Genomic DNA, 27,118 nt, shown 5'->3' on the forward strand with positions numbered 1-27,118 from the left:
AGTGACTCCTGCACACCCTGACACAGAGCCAGCACCCCAGGCCCCACTCCAAGGGATCTGTCTGCACCTAGTTTTGTTAAGGTGAAAAGGCCTGTTCCCCTGTCACTCCGCGCTGATCAGAGCCCAGGCATAGATCCCCACATATCCCCCAGCCAACATCCCTTCAGGAGCGGGTCCGGGAAGCCATTTCTTGACAGCTCAGGTGCCTGCTTCTTGGGGCTGCTCGTTCCAGACACCCTGGGAGAGAAACCACTCTCACCAGCCTTCGCTATCACCCAGCAGCCCGGGCCGGAAGTGCCAACAGCTGAGCCGCTGCGTGCTGGCGACCGATCCCACGGGACCTGTTTGAGGGAGGCGTGTCCCCCCAGAACTAGCCCAGTGTGGGAGGGGCATTTCCGAAAACCAGGCAGCGACTTCAAAGGACCCTCACTTCGAACGCTAGGGAATGGACGTCTTTAGCCAAAGTCTGGGCTGCTTCCCAAACATGAGAGAAAAGAGCCTTCCCCGAGAGGTCCCCCGAACAAGCGAGGGCAGGCAACGCCAGGCTAGTTGAAAGGAAGGGTCAAAATGTTATACAAGCTATGCTGGGATCCGCTGGCGGGTGGGTCGCAGGGGGGACAGGTTGGTTCGGAGAGCAGAGGGGTGAGGCCAGATCCTGCAAGGGCTTCAGACAGCAGCCTCTCCATGCATTGTCCCAGCTGCTGCCCAATCTCAGACTGGCCTGGCTTTCCAGGGAGAGCTGGGGAGCCCTGGGAAGGGTGTGGGTCTGAGATGCACAGGGAGCCCGAGGGAGGCTGCTGCTTTCATTCCTCACTCCTGCAATCTGGATTCCCAGTAGCTGATGACTGGGGTGGCTCTAAAGCCCACTCCCTGTCTGAGATGTCTAGGCCAGCGGGGAGCAGGGAGAAGATAGGTTGGTGCCTTTCCACAGTGCACTCGCACTTTGGCTTTGGAAACAAAAAATTCATTGTTTTATAAGAAGTTGTCCTTTTCCGCGTCGTTTTACAGGCCAAGAGAGAAGTTGTTCTCCAGGACCAGGGTTGCCCTGTGCTGGGGACTGGGAGATCTGGCTTGGGGACAGGCAGGGTGGTACTGGAGGGCTGGCTATGAGACACACAGACAAGCAGTAGCAGTATATTCCCATCCACCAGGTACGGCGCTCTGGTAACAAAGGCAGGGCATGAAGTGAACGCAATGGGAGGTCCCAGCTGGATCTCCCGTTTGCTGAGGTCAGCTCCTCAGCCATCGTGGTTTGCAGTCACCCATGTGAGGGCAGTAAATGGTCAGACGGGGGCCTGTTCTGTATCACTCTAGACACCAGCCAGGTGCTGCATAGGACTGAATGGCAGCGGCCCTGGCTGAACAGTGACAGCGAGCAGCTCGGCAGGCCCTCAGCACTGATTGGGGAGCTCTGTTGGGGTGATGGCCACCATTCTGGCTAGCCCGCCCCTCTGGGACTAAACAGGGCACCCCCAGGGCTAAAAGCACAGATCTATAGACCCCAAGGTAAGACAGGACTGTCGTGATCTTCTAGTCTGACCTGTAGGACACAGGCCAGAGACAAGCCCACAATAATTCCCAGAGAAGATCTGTTAGAAAAACACCCAGTCTTGATTTAAAAATGGTCAGGGATGGAGAATCCCCCATGGCCCCTAGTAAGTTGTTCCAGTGGTTAATAACTCTCACTTACTCCCAGTCTGAATGTATCTAGTTTCAGCTTCTAGCCATTTGGTCATGTTGCCCCTTCCTCTGCCAGACTGAAGAGCCCATTAACAAACATTTGCTCCCCATGTTGATACTTATAAACTGTGAGAAAGTCACCCCTTAACCACTCTTGGTTAAACTAAATAGATTGAGCTCCTTGAGTTGATCACTATAAGGCAGGTTTTCTAATCCTTCAGTCAGTCTCGTGGCTCTTCTCTGAACCCTTCCCAACTTCTTAACATTCTTCATGAACTGTGGGCACCAGACCGGGACACAGGATTCCAGCAGAGGTTGCAGCAGTGCCAGATAGAGAGGTACAATAATCTCTCTACTCACACGCAAGATTCCCCTGTTTCTGCATCCCAGGATCACATTAGTCTTTTTTGCCACAGCATCGCACTGGGAGTTCATGTGCAGCTGATTATCCATCCTGACTCCCAAATCTTTTTCAGAGTCCCTACTACCAGGGTTAGAGCCCCCCAGCCTGTAAGTATGGCCTGCATGCTTTGTTCCCAGATGTACACATTTAGCTATATTAAAATGCCGATTGTTTGCTTGCGCCCCGTTTACGAAGTGATCCAGATTGCTCTTTACCCGTGACCCATCCTCTTCACTATTTATCACCCTGCCCCTCCCAGTGATGATTTTATGTTTGCTTCCAGGTCACTAATGAAAATGTTAAATAGTGTAGGGCCAAGAACTGATCCCTGCAAGACACCACTAGAAACACCCCCTGATCAGTGATGATTCCCTGTTTAGTTACATTTTGAGACCCATTAGTTAGCCAGCATTGAACATGTTCATTTTATATCTTTGTAGTTTTTTAACCACAATTTTGTGCAGTTCCAAGACACCTCACAGAAGTCTAAATCTCTTATATCAACACTATTACCTTCATCAACCAGACTTGTCATCTCATCCAAGAACGATAAAGCTAGTTTGATATCATCTATTTTCCATACACCCATGCTGACTGGCATTAATTAAATGACCCTCCGTTATTAATCGAGTCCCATATCAACGACTCCATTATCTTACCCAAGGTCTATGTCAGACTGACAGGCCTATAATGACCCAAGTTACCCCATTTACCCTTTTTAAATATTGGCACAACATTAGCCTTTCATGAGCAGCTGCAGCTCCCTAGCTGGGTCTCTGGCAGGCTCCCAGCCTCTGCGATTGGCACAGAGGGGGATGTGTGGGTCACGCCACTGAACTGTGAGAGCATGAGCACCAGCCTGCACAAGGGTCAGCACGGAGCCCAGTGTGCTGTCGGACTATGCCTGGCCCAATGGGCCAATGCCAGTGCAGAGCAGTACTCATGGCAATCTATACTCAACTCAGCTCTCTCTCAGCAAAGATGAGGGCATCATGTTGGGATGCTGCCTGTTCTCCCCTCACCATGCTGGGACGCTGCCCCTTACTCCTCTCCAACAGGTCAGTGCCTGGTCAGCAGACTGGGCTCTTCATATCGCCAGTGGCTGAAGGCACTGGGCCAAGCCTGCTCTCCCCAGAGTCTGCTGGGAGACGTGTCTGAATAAGGATCCAGCCCTCCCTTCTGTGACCTAGGCCCTGGAACGATGTCCCAGTGGGGCCATGCCAGGCAGGAGGGCAAGAAGGCTCTCTCTCCCAGAGCCCAACAGCAGCTGATGTCAGTAGCAAGCAGAAGAGGGGACAGACAGAAATTGCTTCCCTGGGGCAAGGAATGGGGATCCTACAAGTGTTTCATTATTAGTCCTTGACTATGTGTATTCCCGTACTGCGCAGAGACTCCAGATGAGAGTGGGTCCTATTGTTCTGGGTGTTGCACCAATCCTGACCAAGATGAGGCCCCCACTGTGCTGGGTGCTGCACAGACCCTGACCAAGATCAGGGCCCCAATTATGCTGGGAGCTGCATGGACCCTAATGGAGATCAGGGCCCACATTGTGCCGGGCGCTGCACAAATCCTGAGTGATATCGGGGCCCCCACAGTCCCTGCCTCAAAGAAACCCATTCCAATGCATTATAACTGAAGCAGGGTGGAAGGCTGTCATCACAGTATGGGAGGGGCCTGTGTCTGCAGCGGAATCTGTATCGAGACTCACCTCTGACAAGCAGCTGTGTGTGTTTAGCAGTGCCCCAGGGACTGGGTCCAATTACCTTTTGCTGCTCTGTGGGGACGCACTTCACTGCCTGGAAAGCATAGGGGCTGGAACTAGGGGTGCTGCCTTGCCCCCTGGCTTAAAGTGGTTTCTGTCAGATACAGGGTTTACAATTTGGTTCAATAGCTCTCAGCACCCCCATTACACACATTGCTCCAGCCCCCTGCTGGAAAGGTCCATTCCCAAGTGGGATGGCCACTGGGGTATAACTGGTTTCCCTGCTTTGGGCCCTGAAGTTTGGGAGGTGGAAGGAGTGATCCAGAGACAGAGAGAGAAAGAAGAGACGACAGAAAGCCTTGAGAAATAGAAAGATTTATTTAGCAAAAGCCAATAGACAAACACCACCACCCAGGGGTTAAGTGCACTTACATTGACAGGCTGGCTTTCCAGATCAACTGAATACACAGTTAGTAACACAACAGTTGTAGGAAAGGAAAGGACAAAAAAATAGATCTATCTTGATCCTCAGCCAAGACCCACCACCACAGTGTGAGGCTGGAGAGGAGGTTCCTGGGCAGCATGGAGTTTGGAGGAGGAGAATTTACAGCTGTACAGTTCCAGGGCCCAGGGCCCAGCATGATGCAGGAAAGAGTTGCAGCCCAGCCCTGGGACGCCTATGAGATACACGCTGGGGCCTTCCAGCAATGCCCCTTCACATTGCTTCACACCACGTTCAAAGGTGGCCCTCAAGAGAAGGGGCAGCTCTCAGAACCAACAGCAGCCACCCTGTCCCTACCCCCATCCTGAGAGGAAGCAGACAAGAGTGATGAGAAAAAGGATGAGTTGGAAGCAGGCCAAGTGAGCCAGCTGCCTGCCTGCCTGCAGGCACCTAGTCCCTGTGGGGGTGTCCCAGTGCCATGGTTCCAAGAGTGACTCACAGGGGCATGGGTCTCTCACTAGGACCCCTGCTCCCTCCAGGTCGGCTGTTCCCGCTCCTACCTGTGCTGTGCAGAGCAGGTCTGAGCTAGGGAGCAGAGGCCTGGGGCAAGGGGAGGAGAGGGGAACAGGACTGATCCTGCCACAAGCAACAGGGAGGGTGAGAGTCTCACAATAAGGTCCTTCCTTCCTTCCTTCCTCCCTCCCTCCCACTGCCCTGCTCTCTGCCCCTCCCTCATGTGTCAGCCAGCCAGACCCTGACTCCTGCCTATTGCATCTGGCAATGCTGCTCATTCTCCCGCCCACCCCACCCCCCCACCAGGCCTCGCTGCATTAACTCTCTCACATGCCAAGTCCCCTCTCCAGCCCCTCCAAAGGTCCCAGGGAGTCCCCTCAGCCCCCGCCCCCTGCTGCCATTCTTACCCTTATCCCCCTGGACTCTCATCTCTCTCTTCTTCCCTTTCCCAGCTGCAACCCGCTCCGCATCCTATCTCCTATCCATGCATCAGGCCTAGCCAGGCTGCTGGGGTCCCCATCCCCTCCCACCTGAAGTGCTGCCTGGCCAACCTCCCACCCCCTCTGCCAGTGCCCACCTGCCCCTTCCAGGCCTGCAGGGGATGGATGCAAGCTCACCCCACCCATCCCCTGCCTCTTGCCCGGCAGCCCAACAGCCCAGCTGAGCTCTGAGCGGGACCGCGCCAGACACTGCAGCTTCACAGTCCCTCACAAGCCCATCTGGCCAGGAGGCCCTCCTCTCCACTACCCTGCCTGTCTGAATGACAGCACCTGGTCCAATCCCAGCCCTGGTGAGAGGAGGGGACATTGGTGGGAAGACACAGCCATTGCCACCACCTCGCCCTCCGTCCAGTGGGTCAAATCAGCCCCAGCCAGGGCGCTCCTGGACACCTCGCTGCAGCTCAACACACAGACATCAGCTAAACACCCCTCCCACTTATGGCTGCCCCCAGCTCCAGACACCAGCTGACGACTGTGGTTCAGGCCCCCCTGCCTGCACTGCAGTTAGGGTGGATTGCAGCCCCCACCTGCTGGGGGCCCATCAGCCCTGTGCTCCTCACTGCGCTGACCCCACAGAACAGCAGCTCACAGGCCAGATCTCAGGGGTCTCTACACCCCCTGTGCCAGAGATAGTGGCTCTCACTGCCAGGGGCCCTGCCCGTTAGCGTTCCCCAAAGGTGCCACCAGACGGTGCCTGTGGCAGGTGGTGCTGGGGGTGGGCTCAGGAGGAGCAGGCAGAAGGTGCAGGCGAAAAGGAAGAGAGATCAGAGGAGCAGTGGGAGCGGAGGGGAAGAGAGAGGAAGAATCCATTCCCCAGCCCCCATGTCCTCAGGGGAGCAGAGGGAATGTCAGTGCCTGTCCTGACTCCTGGTCCTGGTGCAGCAACCAACAGCCTCAGGAACAGGCAGGGAGAGCCGCAGGCCACATGGGAGTGACAGGGCTGGAGGGATGTCTCAGGCAGACGTTACCTTCCAGCCTGGGGCCCCGGGGCAGCCATCCCGCTGTGGGCACTCTGGCGGGACATCACTGGGACAGGCTGTTGGTCAGCAGGGTCCCAGACCTGATTGGTGGAGACAGTGGTATGATGTAACAGCTTTTCACCAGGATGCAGGAGGGGAGGAGGCGGGGAACAGCTCCCTCACACGTGTAGGGCTCTGTCAACAGGGTCTGTCAACCTGGCCCCGGCCTGGCCTGGCCTGGCATCCTCCCTGGTGCTCTGGCTGGTTTCCTCCTGCATTGGGTTAGCTCAAACACTGAGCGTCCCAGCTTGTGATATGAGGCAAGGGGGCAGCTCACAGCACTGGGGCAAGGCAGCACTGGGTGTGCAAGGGCACGAATGGAATTTCATGACCATCTGTAACTTATTTAGAAGCCTATTTAGGAGAGGGCCCCTCACGCCCCCACAGACTTCAATCACCTGCATGTTCAAGTCATCATTCAAAATCAAAATAATGCACAGAAACAGGGTAAACAAAAGCCAACTAATTATTGTAATCAGGAAACTGGTTTTCAAAACACTCCCTCAGGCGAGTGAGCATTCCAAAAATCTCAGGGCCACATTCCCAAAGGTTATCCCAAACTGCCTTCACAGTGGCTAAGAGCACATTTATTTGCATGCACACAAACCTCAATTGCTTGCAAGTGTATCCCCTTTCAGTTGCAAAAATCTGCACTTGCAAGGGCATCGTTTTGCATAAACAAAAATCCACATTTGCAAGTGCATTTGTGTGCACAGAGTTGTCAGCTCGCATAATCTGAGTCATAAAGCTCCAGCTCCTGGAGGCATGTGATGACGCGAGAACCTTAGCTTTCCTTTACAAAAAAAAGCAAGCTTTTAGCCCTCGCAGTTGTGGAGAAAAGCCTGAAAACAGGATCCAAGTGCCCCTTAAAGGCTCAGAAATCAGAAAGCAAAGAAAGAGCACTAGTTATTTTTGAAAGCCAATCTCATGGTCTCTGGAGCCTGCCTCCTGAGTTCTGAATGCGGGCAGCTGACCAGACTGCAGAAACCTGCACGATTTATCACAGATTTTTCTTGACCACTTGGAGGCAGAATCTTTAGAGATTTTGGCCCCATCTGTCCTGGTGTTGATATGAGTCTAACAGGCCAGTTAGATCCACTCCAATGGAACCAGAACCATCCTCAAGAAACCTCATCATGACTGGTGCCTTTCCTGGCTTCCACCCATCAGTGCAGCTCCCACTGCTGGCTGTAAAACACAGCATGTGTCGGGCACAGAGATGGGGAGAATGGCCCTTAGCCGAAGGCCCCTCCAGCCAGCAGCTAGTGGGTGAGCTAATCGACAGTGTTATGGTGACTTGTCAGTCCTCAGGAGCGGAGTGAACTGTTCACAGCTGCCCTTGAGAGCGCCGTAAGTGAACCCAGAGTGCTGGGGACATGGTGGCCTTGCCCTGGGGTTGCAGGCTCTGAGTTTCGCACTGCACGTGCCAGGTAATTTAGACAGAACAAGCATAGCTGATGTGGATGTCCAGGCCGGGCTTTCTGCAGAGGCAGCCAGGAGAGGGGGGCCCAGCAGGCAATGCCTGGGGCCCAGTGGGGGGTGAGGCAGGGCAAGCTGGGACCAGGAGGGGACAGGATGCAGCAGCCTTTGCTTCCCATCACTGTGCTGCTCTTCTGGAGCCCTGCTTTCCTGCTCTAGCACGTCTCTGCTCTGAGCCCGTAGAATCTCCCCAGCCAGTCTAAGGTTCCTGTCCTGTCTCCATTCCAGTCCTCCAGCCCTGCCCTCACTCACTCCCCCACTCCACAGCTCCCTCCATGGCCAGCACCCCTGCACTCACACCCCCCCCCCCCCGCTTCCCGCGTCACCGCCACACACACCCGGAACCCACCTGCTACTGCCCCATGAACTCACCCCTCACCCTCCCGCAGACGGACCCAGGTTCCCTGCTCACTGCGCTCTCCCTACTAGTGGCTCCAGAGAGAAGCTGCTCCCCAGCCAGCTCTGAACCCCAAAGGCTCGCAGGACTCCGGGGATGGTCAGAAGGCCTGGCAGGGAAGTTTGCACATGGCCCTGCCCTAGCGTCAGGGCTAATGGCATCACAGCAAATCGTCAGGGGAAAGCTGAGAGCAGGCAGCGACTGGAGGTAACTCCAAGCCCCAGAGAGGGGTCAGATCTGTGGGTAGGGCACTGCCGGAGCCCCTCATGCAACCCTTTGGAGCCCTGTTCTACCTGCTTTTGTCAATTTCCTGTCTTTTCAGTCTGCCACCTCTTCAGGGCATAGCCAGTCCAGCCACAACAGGGCCCGATCCTGTCCTGGGCCCTGGGTGCTACAGCTAGACAGTCCATCCTAATGAACTTGCTCCCATCTGCTTTCTGAGATCGCCAAGCTTTACTGAGTCACTGACAGGCACATTCAGCCTTTGCGCCCTCCGAGCAAAGCCTTTTCCCTGGGAATCTGCTCTGCCCCTCCAATCAAATGTTAACGCAGCCCCATGGGGACAGCAAGCAACCACTCCCATGACAGCAAGGCCCATCAGTACAGCCTTCTCCACAGCATTGACCCAGCCAGGCCGCACAGCCTGGAGAACTTACCAGACAGCTTGAAAGCAAACAGGAGGAAGTGGGGCCTATCTGCTAGGGAGCCAGAGCAGCCAATCTGCCCAAAACGTGAAGCAAGCCCTGGGACTTTGGCCCGCCAGGAGAGTGTGGCGTACACGCCACTGAAGAGTTTGGCTCCCTGAACTTGTGGAATTTCCTGCCTTCATTACTGCATTAACATCAGCTTTGGCATTTCATTTCCCTGGATTTACTTAAGGAAAAAGAAAATAAGAAGAAGCCAGTGATGCGGAGCTGCTCTGCTGCCGGGATCTCCTGCTTCCGCCCTGCTCTCGCCGCACACCCCTAGAGAGCGGAGGACAAGGAAAGTGTGCTGGAAGATGACACAATACTGAGGTTAGTCAAGACTAGGAAGGCCAGCAAGCCCTATTCGAGCGAGGAGAATGGCTGGTGTGACAGCAGGGTAAAGTGTCTCAACAAGTGCATGGTAATGCCTGATCTGTAATTCATAGAATGATAGAAGATTAGGGTTGGAAGAGACCTCAGGAGACCATCTAGTCCAATCCCCTGCTCAAAGCAGGACCAACCCCAACTAAATCATCCCAGCCAGGGTTTGTCAAGCCTGGCCTTAAAAACCTCTAAGGATGAAGATTCCACCACCTCCCTAGGTAACCCACTCCAGTGCTTCACCACCCTCTTAGTGAAATGGTGTTTCCTAATATCCAACCTAGACCTCCCTCACTGCAACTTGAGACCATTGCTCCTTGTTCTGTCATCTGCCACCACTGAGAACAGCCTAGCTCCATCCTCTTTGGAAAACCCCTTCAGGTAGTTGAAGGCTGCTATCAAATCCCCCCTCACTCTTCTCTTCTGCAGACTAAATAACCCCACTTCCCTCAGCCTCTCCTCGTAAATCATGTGCCCCAGCCCACTAATCATTTTCGTTGCCCTCCGCTGGACTCTCTCCAATTTGTCCACATCCCTTCTATAGTGGGGGGACCAAAACCGGACGCAGTACTCCAGATGTGGCCTCACCAGTGCCAAATAGAGGGGAATAATCACTTCCCTTGATCTGCTGGCAATGCTCTTACTAATGCAGCCCAATATGCCATTGGCCTTGGCAAAAAGGGCATACTGCTGACTCATAACCAGCTTCTTGTCCACTGTAATCCCCAGGTCCTTTTCTGTAGAACTGTTGCTTGGCCAGTCGGTCCCCAGCCTGTAGCAGTGCATGGGATTCTTCCCTCCTAAGTGCAGAACTCTGCACTTGTCCTTGTTGAACCTCATCAGATTTCTTTTGTCCCAATCCTCCAATTTGTCTAGGTCACTCCGGACTCTATCCCTACCCTCCAGAGTATCTACCTCTCCCCACAGATTAGTGTCATCTGCGAACTTGCTGAGGGTGCAATTAATCCCATCATCCAGATAATTAATAAAGATGGTGAACAAAACCAGCCCCAGGACTGACCCCTGGGGCACTCCGCTTGATACCGGCTGTCAACTAGACATCAAGCCATTGATCACTACCCGTTGAGCCCGACAATCTAGCCTGTTTTCTATCCACCTTATAGTCCATTCATCCAATCCATACTTTTTTAACTTGCTGGCAAGAATACGGTGGGAGGCCATATCAAAAGCTTTGCTAAAGTCAAGATATATCACATCCACCACAGAGCCAGTTATCTTATCATAGAAGGCAATCAGGTTGGTCAGGCATGACTTGCCCTTCGTGAATCCATGTTGACTGTTCCTAATCACCTTCCTCTCCTCCAAGTGCTTCAAAATGGATTCCTTGAGGACCTGCCCCATGATTTTGCCAGGGACTGAAGTGAGGCTGACTGCTCTGTAGTTCCCCAGGTTCTCTTTTTTCCCTTTTTAAAATATGGGCACCATATTTGCCTTTTTCCAATTTTCCGGGACCTCCCCCAATTGCCACAAATTTTCAAAGATAATGACCAATGGCTCTGCAATCACATCAGCCAATTCCCTCAGCACCCTTGGATGTGTTAGATCTGGACCAGGGACTTGTGCACGTCCAGCTTTTCTAAATAGTCCTTAACTTGTTCTTTCACTACTGAGAGCCGCACATCTACTCCCCATGCTATGTTGCCCCGTGCACCAGTCTGGGAGCTGACCTTGTCTGTGAAGACTGAGGCAAAAAAAGCATTGAATACTTCAGCTTTTTCCACATCATCTGTCACTATGTTGCCTTCCCCATTCAGTAAGGGTCCCACACTTTCCCTGACCTTCTTCTTGTTGCTAACATATCTGTAGAAACCCTTCTGGTTACCCTTCACATCCCTTGCTAGCTGCAACTCCAACTGTGCCTTGGCCTTCCTGATTACACCCCTGAAAGCTCTAGCAATATTTTTATACTCCTGCCTAGTCATCTGTCCAAGTTTCCATTTCTTGTAAGCTTCCTTTTTGAGTTTAAGCTCACCGAAGATTTCACTGTTAAGCCAAGCTGGTCGCCTGCCATATTTGCTATTCTTTCTGCACTTTGCGATGGCTTGTTCCTGCGCCCTCAATAAGGCTTCTTTAAAATACACTGGGGGGCTGAGATGGACCTGAATGGCTCAGGTTCGACTCGGGCATGACTGGAACAGCGAGTATGCCAGTTCATCACTCAGCAGTGTGCAGAACAGCTGCACAAGACTGGAAGGGAGACCAACTCCAAAACCAGTACCATGGAGAGCAAGGCTGGCACCTGCCTGGGAGACCTGGGTTCAATTCCCTGTGCTGCACAGACTTGGGCTCTGTGCCTCAGTGCCCATCTGTACAGTGGGCAATAGCCTTGCCTGGCCTCCCAGGGGGGTGTGGGCATGAATACAGTACGGCTGGGACATGCTCCACTGCCACCGGCTGCGTGGGGAGCTCAGAGAGCTAGGATCTGTTATACAGATAGGGGGCATTCCCTGACCTGCAACAGTGAGATCAGGTCTGGTCCCCCAGGAATCACAGGGGCCCCAGAGGCAAGTGCCCACAATGCCAAGAGGGTCCATCTGAGGATGGGGAGTTTCAAGTACTGGGTGGCCTCTCACTGAAATCTATAGCTCGACTCCACTGGGAGCAGAGGTAATTACCTCTACATTGAGCTCCTGTGACCATCCCCCTGACTCTGCTCTGTTTGGAGAGGGGATGAATAGGAGGGGACATGACAAGGCCATGTCAAAGACTGAATAGGATAAGAAAGCAGGTGGGAACGCCGTCCCAGTGAGAACCAGGGGAGGTACACTGATGATGAAAGGCAACGAATCTAACGCTGACCAAGGGAAATGGACAGTGAGCCTGTGGAACTACTTGCCACAGGATGTTATGGGGCCAAGAACTTGGTAGGATTCAGAAAAGGGTTATAGATTTTATGGCTAATGAAAATATCCCCAGTTCCATTACAGAGGACAAAGCTATGCCATGGATGTACAGCCACACATTGCCGGCCATAGCCTATGGAGTCTGGTCAGAGCAGAAGCTGTGCCAGGCTGGCAGAGCCTTGGGGCAGCGCGGTGAGGGACCTGCAAACGTGACTGCACATCGAAGGAGGGTATGTGTCTGTACCCGCTCCGTGGCTGGCTGGGTGGGTGGGAGTGCTCGCTGACTGTTTTAGCAGCGGGATACCTGCCTGTGCACACTCAGTCTCCTCCTCTCTCAAAGCAAGGCCAGGGCGTGCCCTGACAGCTCTGAGAGCCTGCTGGGATGGCGTGGGCTGCAGGGAGCACAGCCCTGGCTTTGTCCTGCCACAGGGGCGGAGAGGGAACTTTTACTGCCTACCCTGGCCTAAAGCCCTGAACTGAGCACTGGCCTCCAGCAGCTACTTCCCTCCCCAAGACTGTCTCCTCCCTGTCTTGGTCTGGAGACAGCCACCCTCCTACACAGCGATCTCATCATCCAGGCTGTCCCCCAGGCCCTGCTTGTGCCGCACGTTGAGCAGACGCAGTGGCTCCTCCTGGGCCCACGAGTCGTGCTCCTCGCTCTCGTCCGTGTTGGACTCGTACTCCGAGGCGATGCCCGACTCGCGGAACTTGATGAGCTCCAGGCTGCCCAGGAGCGGCTCTGACGGTGACGTGGTGCCCGGCGGGAAGCGGAAGTACTCCAGCTTCACCAAGCAGTCACTCCTACCTATGGGGCTGCCCAGGGCATGGGTGGAGTCAGGGCCAGGGCCCAGCAGCGGCAGGTGTAGGTCCTCAGGCTTCGGGGTGATGGAGTCGCACAGCACTGGCAGGGCATTGCAGCGGTAGGTGATCTCCAGAAGACTGTCCTGGGAACCTACTGGAAGAGAGGAGGGCAGTCAGAGTGGGCACGGCCTAGGGCATCACTGACCCCTCACACAGGCTGGCAGACAGCCACCAGGCACACAGGCCTGCTCTAGATCTCAACCCATGGCCAAGAGCCCACCCCGATCAGTGCTGTTCACATGGGGAGCTGAAGCTGGTGGAGGGTGGAGGAGTAGGTGAGGATCTAGCTGAACAAACAGCAACAGGGAAAAGCATGGACAGCCCCCAAAGATAACACCCCCCCAACACCTGCACACACACAACCCCATAGCCATGACGTGCGCACGGCCCTGCCCCAATAATACCCAGCCCCCGCACGCCCACCATACACAACCACAGCCCTGACGTGCACACGGTGCTGCCCCATACATCCAGCCCCCCCACACACACCGTGAACTGCCCCTGCACCCCTGACATATGCACATGGCCCTGAAAACACCTAGCTCCCGCATCCCCACCACACACAAACACCCCCATACACTCCCATCATGTGCACACAGCCTTGCCCCAATAACACTGAGTGTCCGCATGCCCACCCCGCCACTCCTGACATGTGCACATGATCCTGCCCCAATAACACCCAGCCCTCGAATGCCCACCACAGACAAGCACTCCTGCACCCGACACGTGCACATGTCTCTGCCCTGATAACACCCATCCCCCGCATGCCCACCACACACAAACATCCTCCCCCCGCACCTCTGACATGTGCACATGATCCTGGTAACACCCAGATGCCGCACACCCACCACTCAGAAACACCCCCTCACCCCTGACATGACCCTGCCCCAATAACACCCAGCCCCTGCGCCCACAGCTGCCCCCACAGAGCTGAGGGAAGTACACACAGGGACTCTCCCCGCAGGGTGCCCATTATAAATTCTCTTTCTCTGGGCATCCTGGCGCTGGGACCAGGAGACATGGGGCAGTCTCTTGCATGCCACAAACCCTGGGGTGCAAAGGGGTGGGGCTGTCTAGCTGCCGTGGGTTACCCCCCCCCCACCCCACAAGGGGATGTGGTCACTGCAGGCCTGAGTCAGGCAGTGAGTCGGGGCACTGACCCCTGGGAACTGGGCTGATATGTGTGCATGGCACACCCACCCTGGCCATGGGCTGTGCCATGCACACTCTGCGGTGACCCCTCCCACTGGCATTCACGGGGATCCCCTCTCCAGGGAGTGCTGGGGACCATGGCACGGGCACACTGCCGGAGCGGGGCAGAATGGGGAGGGATGGGAAATCCCTTGTGCTCTGGTGAATCAGCACGGAGCTCAGCAACAAGCACCTCCATGCTGTGCTCCTGGGTCCCTGTACTGGCTGGGGGCTGCAGCCAGGCTGGGGAAGCAGCTCTTACTGGTGTTGCTTCCTGACAGCTTCAGCTCCAGCTCCTGCACCTGCCTGACCAGCAGCGAGATGTGCTGGAGCATGTCCTTGTTCTGCAGCAAGAGCTGGTGCACACGCGCCTGGGCCTCCAGCCGAGCTGCTGCCTCTGCAGCCAGCTGGTCCTTCAGCAAGTGAACCTGTCGGACAGACATGGAGACACAGCGAGTGGGTGCGTGCGTGCCAGGACAGGCTGCCTGCGCCGAGCCGGGGGTCCAAGCCTGGAGTTCCAGCCTGCTGCTAGAGTGAGATTCACGCACCCCGCCCGCACCCCCAGCCTGCTGCTAGAGCAAGCCTGCCCGTAGCCGCAGCCTGCAGTGCCTCCAGTCAGATGCCCACTCCCCTTAGCCACCTGTTCTCTCAGCCAGGCACAGCGGTGGCTGTTGGCAGAGCGGGAGCGGGAGCTCAGGTCCAGCTCAGAAAGACTCTCCCCCGGGAGCCATCCCAGTGTTGGGAGCTGTTACTCTGGGCTGGGGATGTCGCCAGTTGCTCTGCTCTAGGACAGCAAGCAGGAGAAGGAGGGAGAGATTTATACCCGTCTGCGGAAGTCCTGGACCCACAAAGCCCTTCCAGACTTTGCCCAGAGTGCTGGTAAGTCCATTCCCCATTCCAGTCTCACAGGGACCCTGCAACCACAGGGCAGCACGGGACAGGGGGCATGCTAGCATCTGTCCCCCGTCCACACTGCATCCAGCATGGAGTCCCTTCTGCTTCATACCAGGGTGCCTAGCCATGGGACAGATCTGTCTGGCCCAAGCAGAAAGACACTCCCACAGACGCTGTGCTGAGACTGGGCAGGGGAAGCAGGAGCACTGGCACCTGCTGGCAGTGGTGGAATTGTAGTTCAAAGCTGCAGGCACCAAGGCGTGCTGTCAGGAGCAGGGGAGCTGGAAGTTCCCAGTGGGACAGCTGCCTGTCCCCACATAAAGGGGCAGCCCCGTGGTTTTCAAAGGCAGTTCAGCTGCAGGCGAGGGCCAGGCTAGCTCATCTTGAGACAGACTCTCCCTGGAACCCTAACCATGGCTCCCTGGAGCTGCCAGTGAAACAAGTTTCTCTGGGTATGTCCACACTGCAGTTAGGCACCGGCCATTTGCAATGTAGATGCTGGGATCTTGCATCCTCTCACCTCACAGGGTCCTAGAGTCCAGACTTCAGCCCAAGTCCAAATGTCTACAATGCAAACAGCCCCTCAGCCTGGCCCTGCAACCGATGTCAGCTGGCACAGGCCGGCTGTGGGGTTTTAAATGCAGTGCAGACAGACCCACTGAGACCTGAAGCTGATTCCCCCCTGCAGCAGCATGCCCTGACCTCTAGGTCCGTGGCCAACCCTGAGCATCGGAGAATGGGGGGCCCTGCTCTAGAAGAGCCCTGCCCAGCCCAGCCCAAGCCATGGCAGTCTGGACAATTCCTGGCTGCATTTACATTCCTGCTGAGCTGCGCTGTTCTGAATGAGGGTCGTAGCTGGGCCGGGCCCCTGCCCAGGAGACAAGGGCAGTTGATACCCATGATATTTCACTGGCCCACGCACCACACAGAGCAAACAAGCCCTCAGCACTCATCAGGTGTGAGACCTAGACAGTAGGGTCAGTACACTCTGCACACATTAGCCAGCCCCTGACTGTCAGTCCTAGTAGGCTGGCCGGGCCGGGCTAGGCTGTGTGCCCCTCTGGCCCCTGGGGTGTGGCGTCCTATTGTGTGCCTCCACACCATGGGGCCAGCAGTGCTGGGGCCTGTTGTGCTGCCTGCCCCTACCCATAGCACAGGGGATTGGCTTGCAGCACAGTGAGGTTCCCGGAGCGCTATGTGTGAGTCACTGCAGGGGCAGCTGGGCCAGGGGCAGGGCATGTGGTGTGGGGAAGGATGTCTGTGGGTTCCCCGATGGCCCTGGAAGAGTGCGTATGGGGGACAGCTCTACTCCTTCCTTCAGTCCCACAGCTCTCGCTGTCTCCCTGACTTCTCTTCCTAGCTGCCTCCCCTCAAACTGACCCGTGCCGTGGCCCATCTGGATCTGCCAGGCCCTCTCCCTCCCCGCGGACTGTCCCTGATGAATTCCCTTCCCCGACCCGGGGTGACCTTGGGCTCTCTCCTCCTGTGATACCCGACTCCCACCCCTCAACCCTGGCTAAAATCAGACCTATCCCCTTGTCCAGGCCCACGCTGAGGCCTGCCTGCATCACCATAACCCAATGGCCACTTGTCACTCCAGACGTTCAGAACACAGCTACCCTCCCTCCATCTCCACCCAGTTTCAGACCCCCTCCTCTGCCTGCTCCTCCCTTCCTGCATCTAGGCCGAGCAACTTGGCTTTGCCTCCAGGGCTCTGCCACTTCTGGCTTATTCGCCCGTGTCCATTTCCACCCCACTCTTCCCAGCACACCAGCCTCTCACAAACCCCTCCACATGGCCCCCTGCGCACATGCTGCCGCCTGCCAGCCCCGCGCCTCGCTCGTGCTCGGCATGCCGGGGCAACAACCACCATGCGGGCAGCACCTGGGCCACGGCCACTTGTGTCTGTTGCGTCTGCTGCTGCAGAAGGTGCCGAAGAAGCTGCATTTGGTGATGAGTGGAGAGGGGAGTCCCCAGGTCCGGCAGCTGGGATGAGGAGGGGAGCAGCAGCTTGGGTGATGCAGTCAGGATACTCTCGGGGTGGAGGGAGCCCTGGAAAACATAGAGAAAAGCAAAGCCTGATCCACTCTGCGTGCTGCCCCTCAACATCCCACAGACACTCCAATAACTCGCTCCCAGCCGAGCTGAGACCCCTGCGGGCCGGGCGGGTCGGTGCCTCATTCTCTGTACTCCCTTGGCTCCGTCCTTCTGTAGCCATCTGTTTCAATTGTCAGCTCTCTGGGCCAGGGACTGTAGCCCAGACCTGCAGGGGTATATAGTGCCTAACTCCCACACCAGTACACACCAGCGAGACCTGCTGTGTGCAAGAACAGCATTAATAGCTAATCACAATGACAACACTAATCCTTAGCAGTCACACAGATCTGCAGTTCCAAAGCATCACACAGCTGTAGGCTAATGCGTTTGAGCCAGAACAGCCGTAGGGAGCTTAGTCTCTAACCTCTGACTTCAGTGCAAGCTAGGAGCCTAAGGAACTGACCTTCCTGGGCAGCAGCTCTGTCCTCCAGCTGTGCGCAGAGCAGCCCACTGGCCAGGCCAGCAGGAGGCAGACACCCTGTAACAGACTGTGACACATAGGTGCTCGCTCTCCCTGCTGCTGGGGCTGGCTCGGTGGCTTAGGCTGACTTTGCTCCAGCAGGCGCTCACTGCTGCCCCCTGAACAGCTACTCAGCCTGGTGAGCTGCCCTGAGCACGATGCTCTCAGCCTGGGTCACCTGTGTGCACAGAGCCAGCGGTCGCCAACACGTGCTCCAAAGCCAGAGCCAGAAGGGCAGGCCCAACCTCACTTGGGTGGAGGTCAGAGATTTGCACCTCGGCTCACAGCCTTGCCCTAGCTGCTGGCAGCTGCCAGGGTTGGGGGCAGGAGGCAGCTCCCTGTATGAACCCTCCTCAGCAACCTGTTTCTTCGCCTTCTGGCTTGTGAGCCCTTGGATTCCCTGGGTTGGGTTTTCTGACTTTCTTCTGCAACCCAGGAGACCAGAAGCTTCCTCTTCTGAACAAATGGAAGGTGAGACTGTCATGTATTCACGGGCCTCCAGGAGCTGGGGCTTTACAAACACACCAAATAGCGAGAGACTCGTGATAGAACAGCAAGAGCTGGCACCACTGGCAAGATGATCCCTGGGGGACTAGCTCTTGGTGTCTCACGGCTATGTGTAATGCCAACACACACAGTTGTTGGAGGACAGGGTCAAACATAGCTCTTTTAGCCAAGGCTGTAGCTAGCTCATCACTCTCTAGCTCAGTGGTTCTCAACCAGGAGCACCCCTGGAGTACCCAGAGGTCTTCCAGGGGGTACATCAACTCATCTAAGTCAGTGTTTCTCAACCTGGGGGTTGTGGGATGGCTTTGGGGAGGTCACAAGTGCAGGGCTGGAGTTGGGGGGTAGACACCACGCCATAGGGGGCCCTGTAATGCTGTTCCATGTTTCAGCACCCAGAAGCAGGGCTCAGGCTCCAGGGGTACAGTAGTCTGAAAAAGTTGAGAACCGCTACTTTGGCTGGTGTAGGTGCCACAAGAGTGGGACAGAGTGCCACACCAAGCAGACTTGGATCACATAGGCAGCACCCTGACTCTTCATGCCAGCCATTCTGCTGGCTCCGTGACATGCTACGTCGCACCATTCCTCTCTCCTCCGGCACTTTGGGCAGCAGTGGGACTGCCCTGCCCCGCCCTGGGTGGAGCAGATGGCCCCCAGCCTTAGAGGAGCCATACGAGTCTTACCTCCCCTAACCCCGTGGCACTCCACTAATGACACAGGGTTCAAGCCTCAGTGCACTTGGCCTTACTCAGAAGAGGCTCACTGCTGGGAGCACTGGTGCGAAGGGCTCCACAGCCGCTGGTGCATTGGGAGAGCGGTTCTAAGCAGCACAGTGCAGCAGTTGCAGGCTCAGCCCCCCCAAGCACGAGGGAAGGGGAGAGCCAGGAACGACAGGGGGCCACTGGCAGAGCCCAGCAGAGCTGCGTGGTCGTGAGCTGGGGATTCACATGGCACTTTCCCTACCAGACAAACCACATAGCTGGCTACATCGGTGCCATGAACACAGGGCCCATGTACATGCACCCCGACTATTCAGCTCTCACTCCCCGAGGGTAGCCATTCTAGGGGATGCAGTGCAAGCAGGAGCGATGGGACCATCCCTTCGTCAGTACCTCTCTGTGTGCCAGAGCACTGCCAGCTGACAGAGGAGGACTCGGGCCCACTGGCTAGAGCAGGGGACTGGAAACCAGGACATCTGACTTCTACTCCCAGCACTGCTCCAACTTGTCATGTGAGCCATGGCCTGCTCCGTGCCTCGGCTTCCCCACACTCCAGTGGGTACTCACATACCTTGGATGGGGTTTGTTTGACTGAATTGGGGCAAGCTTGTACACTGCTGTGTGATCTCCGAGAAGCGGGGCTAGGGGAGGGGAAAGGATCATCATCCTGGGGAGCCCCTGGTTCTCTGAACTCCCCTTGCAAGATGGTGCTCTGGCCAACTCTTCGCTTGCCATGGCACTCGCTCAGTCCTGATGTGTCCTGGCCAAGGACCGAGCCTCAGCTTTGGCAGGGCTGAGCGGGTGGGACAAATGCGCAGGACCACCACCTAGGTGGATTAGCAGCACGGCTGCCCACTTGCAGGGATGGCTCTGGGATGCTCGGAGTCTCTGCAGGGCGAGTGGAAAGCCAATGTCCTAGGTTTTGCTGGTTGCCTGGTCTCTGAAGCACAAGCAGAACTCCTGGGTAAAGGGCGACTCTGCTCTGCTGGCCTCTGACACTGCCCAGACGTGCTGGGTTAATGCACCAGGCGATTCTCTCCTGCCAGCAGCTGTGCACTGCTTGCACGGGCTGTGTGGTCAGGCAGAGGGGGAGACAGCTCCACTCCTGCTGCTTTCCCTGGGAAACCAACATTGCTGTGTTCCCAGGAAATGCCACAGCCAACAGGAGCGAGGGGGCGACACAGGGACCAGTTTGTGTCTGGACCGCAGCAGTGCAGGGCACAGGGGAGAGACTGAGCGCTGGGGGAGTTTCGGGGGAGAACAGGATGAGGGGGAGCCAGTGACTATGAGCTTCTTTTATTGTTGGGGGCTAACTGGAGGGGTGGGGGTTCCTGCCCCACTGGGAGATGGGATCAAGGAAGGGCCACTGCCCCTAACATTGAGTAACGGAGCATGATAGCTGGACTCCCGCCCTGCGCTGCCGCTGCCCAGCACACAAACCAGCTCTTAACATGAGAGTGCACAGAGGGGAGTGAACCTGGCCTCCCTGAGGGCCTCAGAAAAGGCAATTCGCCCTAGTTTGCGGGGCGGCTCAGGGAAGAGGCATTTCCCATGTTGTGGCCAGCCCCTCAGCTCCCCTTGTTAATGCCCTGGCAGTGCTGGGGGGGATGCCAGCTGCTGCCATGAGGACATATGCTGTTGCACCAGCTTCACGCTGTGGTCCCCCCATCTGATCACCCTTGCAGAGCTGCCACAGGCTGTTCCAGCCCCATATCTAGACATGAGCTCCCTCCCTACCCCACTGGAGGGCAGTGTGAAACCCAAAGGTTCCTTTGAGCTGGGGGGGCGGGGGGGGCAGTGATCCTCATGTGAGCCATAGGGGGAGTGTGTGGGGAGCTCTGGGGCTGCTGTGGGGAGAGAGCAGGGCACTCCCAGGCACAGACCCACGTCCTGCTCCTGAAGCCATATAGCAAAGCTGCTTGGACACATGCTCGGGAAACCATGCTATCTGGGGGGACCCTGGGCCTGTACCATGGCTCAAAGGCCACTTTTGGGGCACAGCTGCTCTTGGCTGGGGCTGGCATACCTTGGTGTCCAAAGAGTGCCCGGAGTCATTCCTCACGGCGTCGAGGTCTGTCACCCCCCGGCTGAACTCCAGGGTGCTGCTCCCTGGTGGAGGGATCTCCACTGCATCAATATCCGTCTCCTCTGTAGGGGCAGCTGCATTCTCAGCTCCGGCTGGGTGGCAGGCTGGGAGGGGGCAGCAACGGCATGGTCAGAGGTGAGAGGGGACAATGGAAACATTGCCCCAGCCCAGCTCCTTGGGCTGAGAGAACGTCGGCCTGGCTAGCAGACAAGGCCCATTCCTCCTTGTGGGGGAAGCACCTGCACACCTGCCATGGGTCACGCATCCCTAGCAGGCAGCCCTGTCTGCACAGAGCTGAGAGGACACTCCAAATACCCTGAGGCCTAGGGGAAAGTGCACTCGGGTCTGAACCAGGGAATCTGGGCCCATCTCTTCTACTGGCGAGGGTCAATATTTCTGTGCAGTTCTCAGCCCTCTTTCCTGCCCTAGGCCTCACCCCCAAGGGGGCAGGCAAGTATCACCCCCATTTTACAAACAAGGTAGCTGACTGGTCACTGAAGGCACAGCTGGGACCAGAACTCAGCTCTCTAATTGGGTGAGATTTGGGTTTCCCATGTTTGCTATAGTGCCTTTCAGAATGAATTTGTCAAGTCTATGTGCCTAGCTATGCTCTCTCACCACTGGACTGCACTCTGCTCCTAGAACCAGGAACAGTGCAACAGACTGCAGCCTCTCCTCTGCCTCCGCCTCAGATTTCAGCTTCGCTGTCCCCTGTTTTATAGTCACCCCATCCTGGTCCCACTATGCTCCTGGCACTGGCCAGGTTTCATCCAGGAAGAGAAAGCCTGATACCAAGGAGGCTCTCTGGGACCAGGGGGCTGTTTACCCCAGCTCTCTCATGCAGGCAGTCCTTTGGACTTTGCCTGCTAGCTCCCTCCCCTCTTCTCGGAGCAGTGGGTGCTGGTGGATATCCCCGCTTGGTGCCCCCTTGAGCACATGGTTTCACTCATCCCATTCAGTTGGCCTCTGTTCTTCCCAGCTGAGGGTAAAACCGTTGTCAGTCTCAGTGAGGGAGTCATTTCAGGGCCCCCATCACCTCCACAGAGGCGCCGATGACTTATGCTGAAGTTGATGGCCACATGCAAACATTGCAAAAGTGTAAATTAGCTCATTAAGTAATTTGCACCAGATGATAGGCACAGAGCTGCAGGAGCCATGGCTGGGGTTTGCTTAGCTGTGCCGGAGATCAAAAGAACTCTTGTGGTGAAGGGGCTGCAGAGCAAAAGATCTAAACTGCGTCCTGAGAGCATCTCCCCAGAGTCGGAAGGTTTGGCCCAGCGACTGTGATAGCAGCTCATTGTGCCAGGGCAGCAGCATCCCCTGGGACAAAGGGCAGCCTGTCTCCACCCTCCTGCCAAGCTGCCAACTGCATGGTTGGTAACATGGACCCTGAGCTCGGTGGTGGGGGCAGCGAAGGACAGAACGGGTTCATGGGGAAGGGAATGGGCAGAGAAAGGAAAACACCTAATACCTGTATGCCCATATGGTCCCCGCAGGACTCCCTATACCCAGCCTTTCCGATCCCCAGGCTGGGGCACATGGCATAGCCCAGGGGTGGCCAAGCCTACTGACCCTCTGAGGCACATACGACAATCTTCAAATGTTCGGGAGCCAGGGAGTGCATGCTGGGGTTCGGTTCGGCCCCACTCCTCCTGAAGCCCCAAGCCCTGGCCGACGTGCCCTGTAGGGCTGAAGCCCTGAGCCCCCCGCCTCTGCTGGGCAGAAGCCAAAGGCGACACATGTGGGGTGATGTGGGGTCACATCCCCCCCTCGAGTTTTGCCAGGATTTGCTAGGCCCACTCGGTCACGTGGTGCTGCTGGGCCCCCTCCCTGCATGGCAGCTGCAGCCTGGGGAGAGGCAGCGGCTAAGAGCTGGGAGCTGCAAGGGGAGCTGCTGCTTTTGCTGGCGCCTCTCCATGTGGAGCTAACACCTGGGAGCTGCAGGGTGGGCCCGCTGAGAGTAATAGGGAGGGTGTGCCTGGAGCCTGTGACTCAAGCTGTTGAGTGGAGGCCTAACCTTGAAATTGTGCCCCCTCCACCCCCACCCTCAGCAGGCACCAGTCCCCTCTGGCAGAAGCTCCTAGCCCCACCACCCCACTGCAGGGCAGAATCCCCAGGCCCCCCTCCCACCAGTCTGGTAGGCGGAGAATGGGGGCGAAGGGAATGGGGGGCTCTGCGAGCTGCACTTTAACTGTAAAAGAGCCAGATGTGGCTCACGAGCCACGGTTTGGCCACCCTTGGCATATAGCATGTCAATCCACAGGATCCCTTCCCCCAAGCCTGTTAGGGCCCCTGGACTGCCCCTACCACTCCAGTCAGAACCCTGCATTCTGTGTGGCAGAGGGAGTGCTGGGGGAAGTGTCAGCTAAATTCCCGACCAGCTCCGTGGGGTGCGGTGTCGATAATGCCATGATACCACAGTCTTGCTGTTATCTGATGCTCAGTTCCAGTCATTTTATGCTGGCGCATAGTATCCTGTTTTCAGTGTTTGCTGTGTCATGGCATAACTGCTCTGAGAAGGTGCCTCTGCAGGGACTGGGGCATGGGCAATCAGACCTAGTGGATAGAGTCCGGGGCCTGGAGTTAGGCGCCAAGCCGGGGTCAGAGCCAGAGACAGTCAGGTGCAAGCCAGGGGTTGAAGTTGGAGTCAGAATCAGGGGTAGGCCATAGGAGCTGGGACCAGGAGCGAGACAGGAACTAGGCAGAGGTGGGGGTCTGGGAGAAGGAGGGCAGGGGGAAGGAACAGGTTGGGAGGCAAGGCTCAGGGCAGTAGGCAGGGGCCAGTGCAGCAGCAGTCAGCCAGGGGTTGACCTAATTGCTCAGACAACTTCCTGTTTCTGGTTTAAATAGGGCATCACTGCCAATCAGTGGGGCAGCAGTCTCCCCCAGTCTGGAGCTTTGTGGGGCCCTTTGTGAGGCAGAGCTTTGCTGGCCCCCTTCTGCAATCATTCAGGTGAGCTGCTGAGTGGTGGTTGTGGTGTGACCCCTGCCTGGGGACCCCCAGGTCTAGGTTCAAGGCCCAGGATCCCTCACATCAGCCCCTCTCCTGGGAGGCAGGGGCTGGGTTTTCCAGGCTGGTTTTTGTGGAATGTGTTTACCAGGTCAGGAGTGTGGACATTCTTCGCCAGGTCCTTCTTCAGGAGTGCTCTTCAGGACTGTAGCCTTCCCAAGCCATAAGATGCCAGAGTCTAACCCGTCTGACTCTGGCATCAAGGATCTCACGGAGAATATACTCATCAATGTTGTGAACATGTACTGGTGTGGGGCGATGGTTGGGAGCGGTGAGGGAATGGGTCCTGAATGTGGGGCTTCAGGAGTGATGTATGGAAAACTGGGTGTATTTGGAGAGAACGGGGCAAGTTGAGTTCAAAGGTGACTGGGCTAATGTGCTGGATAATGCGGTAGGGGCCAAAGAGCTGGTAGTCCAACTTACGGGATGGCCTGTTCGTGTGTACATTTTTTGTTGAGAGCCATACCTTCTGGCCAAGCAAAAGGGCAGGCCCCTCCTGTCATTGACGGTCCGCATGTTGTTTCTTTTTTCTAGGTGTCCTCCAGGTGAACTTTTAGGTCATCTTGGGTTTGACATATCTTGTGTCCAGTCCAGTCCAGGGCTGCTGGGTTGTGGGAAGTTGTGGTTAGCTCCAGGTAAAACCAAGGATGGAATCTATAGTTTGAAAAAAAAATGGCTTTGCACTGTAGAAGCATATTCTGTGTTATTGTATGCGAGGTAGCAGCAAGAACCCATTGTTCTGGTGGAAGTTTATGTAGTGTCGAAGATATTGCTCCAGGATCTGGTTGGTTCTCTCCACTAGACCATTTGTCTAAGGGTGGTAGGTGGAAGAGAGACAGGAGCAGATGCCCAAAATCTAGAGAGCTTCTCACATAAAGCGAGAGATAAATCACACATGGTGCTCAGAGATCATGTGCTATGGGAGGCCATGGAGGCAGACAACTTGGTCCACACAGAGCTGGGCCGTTTCCTGGGAGAAGGTTAGGCCAGTGCCGGGGTGAAGAGGCCCACTACTGTCAGAGTGGTAAAAAACCCACCGGCCTCGGATAGTTCTACTTGCAAATCTAAGGCAATGACTGTCCACGGGCCGGGGGAGTCTCAAGGGGCTGCAGGAGTTCAAGGGGTTCCCAGGTATTTATTGTGTGGCACCTTGGAGTGGGTACATACATTGCAACACAGGCCTGCACTATGGCCTGCATGTGAGGCCACCAGAAGATATAGGAGACAAGGTGCTGAGTTTTAAAACAGCCAAAATGTCCTGCCAGGGGGGTCATGGCATACTGGTAGGGCTGTAGTCCTTGGAGGCCTAGGAGAACATATATACGCTCATTTAGTAGGTTACCCTGTCTCAGACATCGTGGGGGTCCTTACTTATGGCTTTCTGCTCGATTGGAGGGATTCCCTGGGTGAAGGCTGATCATATAAGGGTGAGCAGATCTTGGTGGGGAGCCGGGCCCAGAAAGTTCTGAGGCTTGAGGATGGAGGAGGTTTTTGGGTTCAAATCTTTAAGATCAGCGTCCCTTCTGGGACAAAGTGTCAGCCTTGCTAGTTTGGGTTCCTGGATGACAGGAGATTGCAAAATCAAAGTGCAAAAAGAATAAGGCCCACCAAAATTGTTGTTGGTTGAAGGCCTTGGCCCTATGCAGATATGTGAGGTTCTTATGATCGGTGTACACCTGGGCAGAATATCAGGCCTCTGCTAGATAGTGGTGCCACTCTGCGAAGGCCATCTTAATTGCCGGAATTCTTTGTCCAAAATTTCATAGTTTGGCTCCGCTGGTAAGTCTCCTGGCACAGAAGACGTGTGGGTGCAGCAGTTGTTGAGGATTGTGCCTTTGCGTAGAACTGCTCTGATTGCCAGGTTGGAAGCTCTCGCTTTGATGACGAAGGCTTGTGTGGTGTCAGGATGGACCACTTTGGGAGTGGTGGTAAACGCAAGTTTTAATTGCTTGAAGGCCTGCAGGGCCTTGGGAGACCACAGGAATCTGGTGTTTTTGAGGAGCAAGGCAGTGAGAGGGGCGATCCGCTCCAAGAACTTTGGGAGGAACTGGTGACAGACGTTTGCAAACCCCAGGAAATACTGTAGTTCACGAACGCTCCATGGTGCTCCCCCATTCGAGGACTGCCTTTATCTTCCATGGGTCTATTTCAGTACCCGCGGGAGATAGGATGAGCCTAGGAATTCTATGGAGGACTCGTCAAAGGCTAGGGTGACCAGATAGCAAGTGTGAAAAATTGGGACAGTGGGGGGTAATAGGAGCCCATATAAAAAAAAAAGCCCCAAATATTGGGACTGTCCCTATAAAATCAGGACATCTGGTCACCCTATCAAAGACAAATTTTTCTAGCTTCATACAGAGACCTGACGGAACAGATGTGCATGCTGTATTTTTTGGCACTGTCTGAAAAGATCAGTATGTCACCCAGGTATGCTACCACGTACTGGCCCACAATGTTCCAGAGCACATCATTAATAAATGCTGAAAAATTGCAAGCATTTGTCAAACCAAAGGGCATCACAAGATATTCAAAGTGCCCATAATGTGTTCGAATGGAGGGTTTCCATTTTTCCCCAGCTCTAACCTGTACTAAGTTGCGTGCCCCCTGCAGGGCTAGCGTTGTTTGTACCCGGGCGGTGCTCACGTGGTCCATTAGCTTGGGGATTGGTGGTAATGGGTATCAGTTTCTAATGGTGACCTGATTCAGGGCTTGATAGTCCATACAAAGTCTGAGGCTTCCAACATTTTTTTTAAATAAGAAAAAGGACTGTGGCTCCGGCAGGTAAAGTGGATTTAGGAATAAAGCCCTTGGCTAGCTGGAGCAGAGTGTGGCCAGTTCAGGCTCCGACATGGTGTCCATACACCTGAAGGGAATGTTTGCCCCTAGTTGTAGCTCGACTGGGCAGCCATAGTCCCTGTGTGGGGCAAGGTGCCTGCAGGCTGTTTGATGACATCTTTGAAGTTGCTGTATTTGGATGGAAGTCGAGGACCGGAATCAGTGGACGGCTCTGTGGGGCCAGCTACCCTGGTGTGTGACTGCTGGGGTACTGCGTGCTGCCCACTTCCTGGGGTCAAGCAGTGCTGCTGGCAGAATTGTGAGATTTTAGCTTGTGCCAAATGAGAAGGGCGTTACGGTGAGCCAGCCACAAGAGACCCAGGATGAGCGGAAGTACGGGGAATGGATGGCACCGCATGCAGGTCTCTCGATGCCCTTGGATAGGAACGGTATCA

At 55.7% G+C, this 27,118-nt stretch overlaps 1 protein-coding gene across 9 annotated transcripts in view; it reads right to left on the reverse strand.

The window, feature by feature from the left end:
* The window catches only part of NOS1AP (nitric oxide synthase 1 adaptor protein), a 186,298-nt gene that overhangs the window by 25,085 nt on the left and 134,095 nt on the right, over positions 1-27,118 (reverse strand). For 3 of the 9 annotated variants that reach the window (XM_074960840.1, XM_074960836.1, XM_074960834.1), the window contains 4 exons: positions 20,819-20,982; positions 16,897-17,064; positions 14,312-14,546; positions 12,872-13,021 (listed from right to left, as the gene is read on the reverse strand). In XM_074960840.1, the coding sequence (XP_074816941.1) occupies positions 12,872-13,021; positions 14,312-14,546; positions 16,897-17,064; positions 20,819-20,982 (717 nt within the window). Of the gene's footprint in view, positions 1-8,101; positions 13,022-14,311; positions 14,547-16,896; positions 17,065-20,818; positions 20,983-27,118 lie in introns of those variants that run through there. The other 6 variants (XM_074960838.1, XM_074960843.1, XM_074960842.1 and 3 more) reach the window with 4 other exon arrangements.

The sequence above is a fragment of the Natator depressus genome, chromosome 8 (assembly GCF_965152275.1).
Source record: "Natator depressus isolate rNatDep1 chromosome 8, rNatDep2.hap1, whole genome shotgun sequence".
NCBI lineage: Eukaryota > Metazoa > Chordata > Testudines > Cheloniidae > Natator > Natator depressus.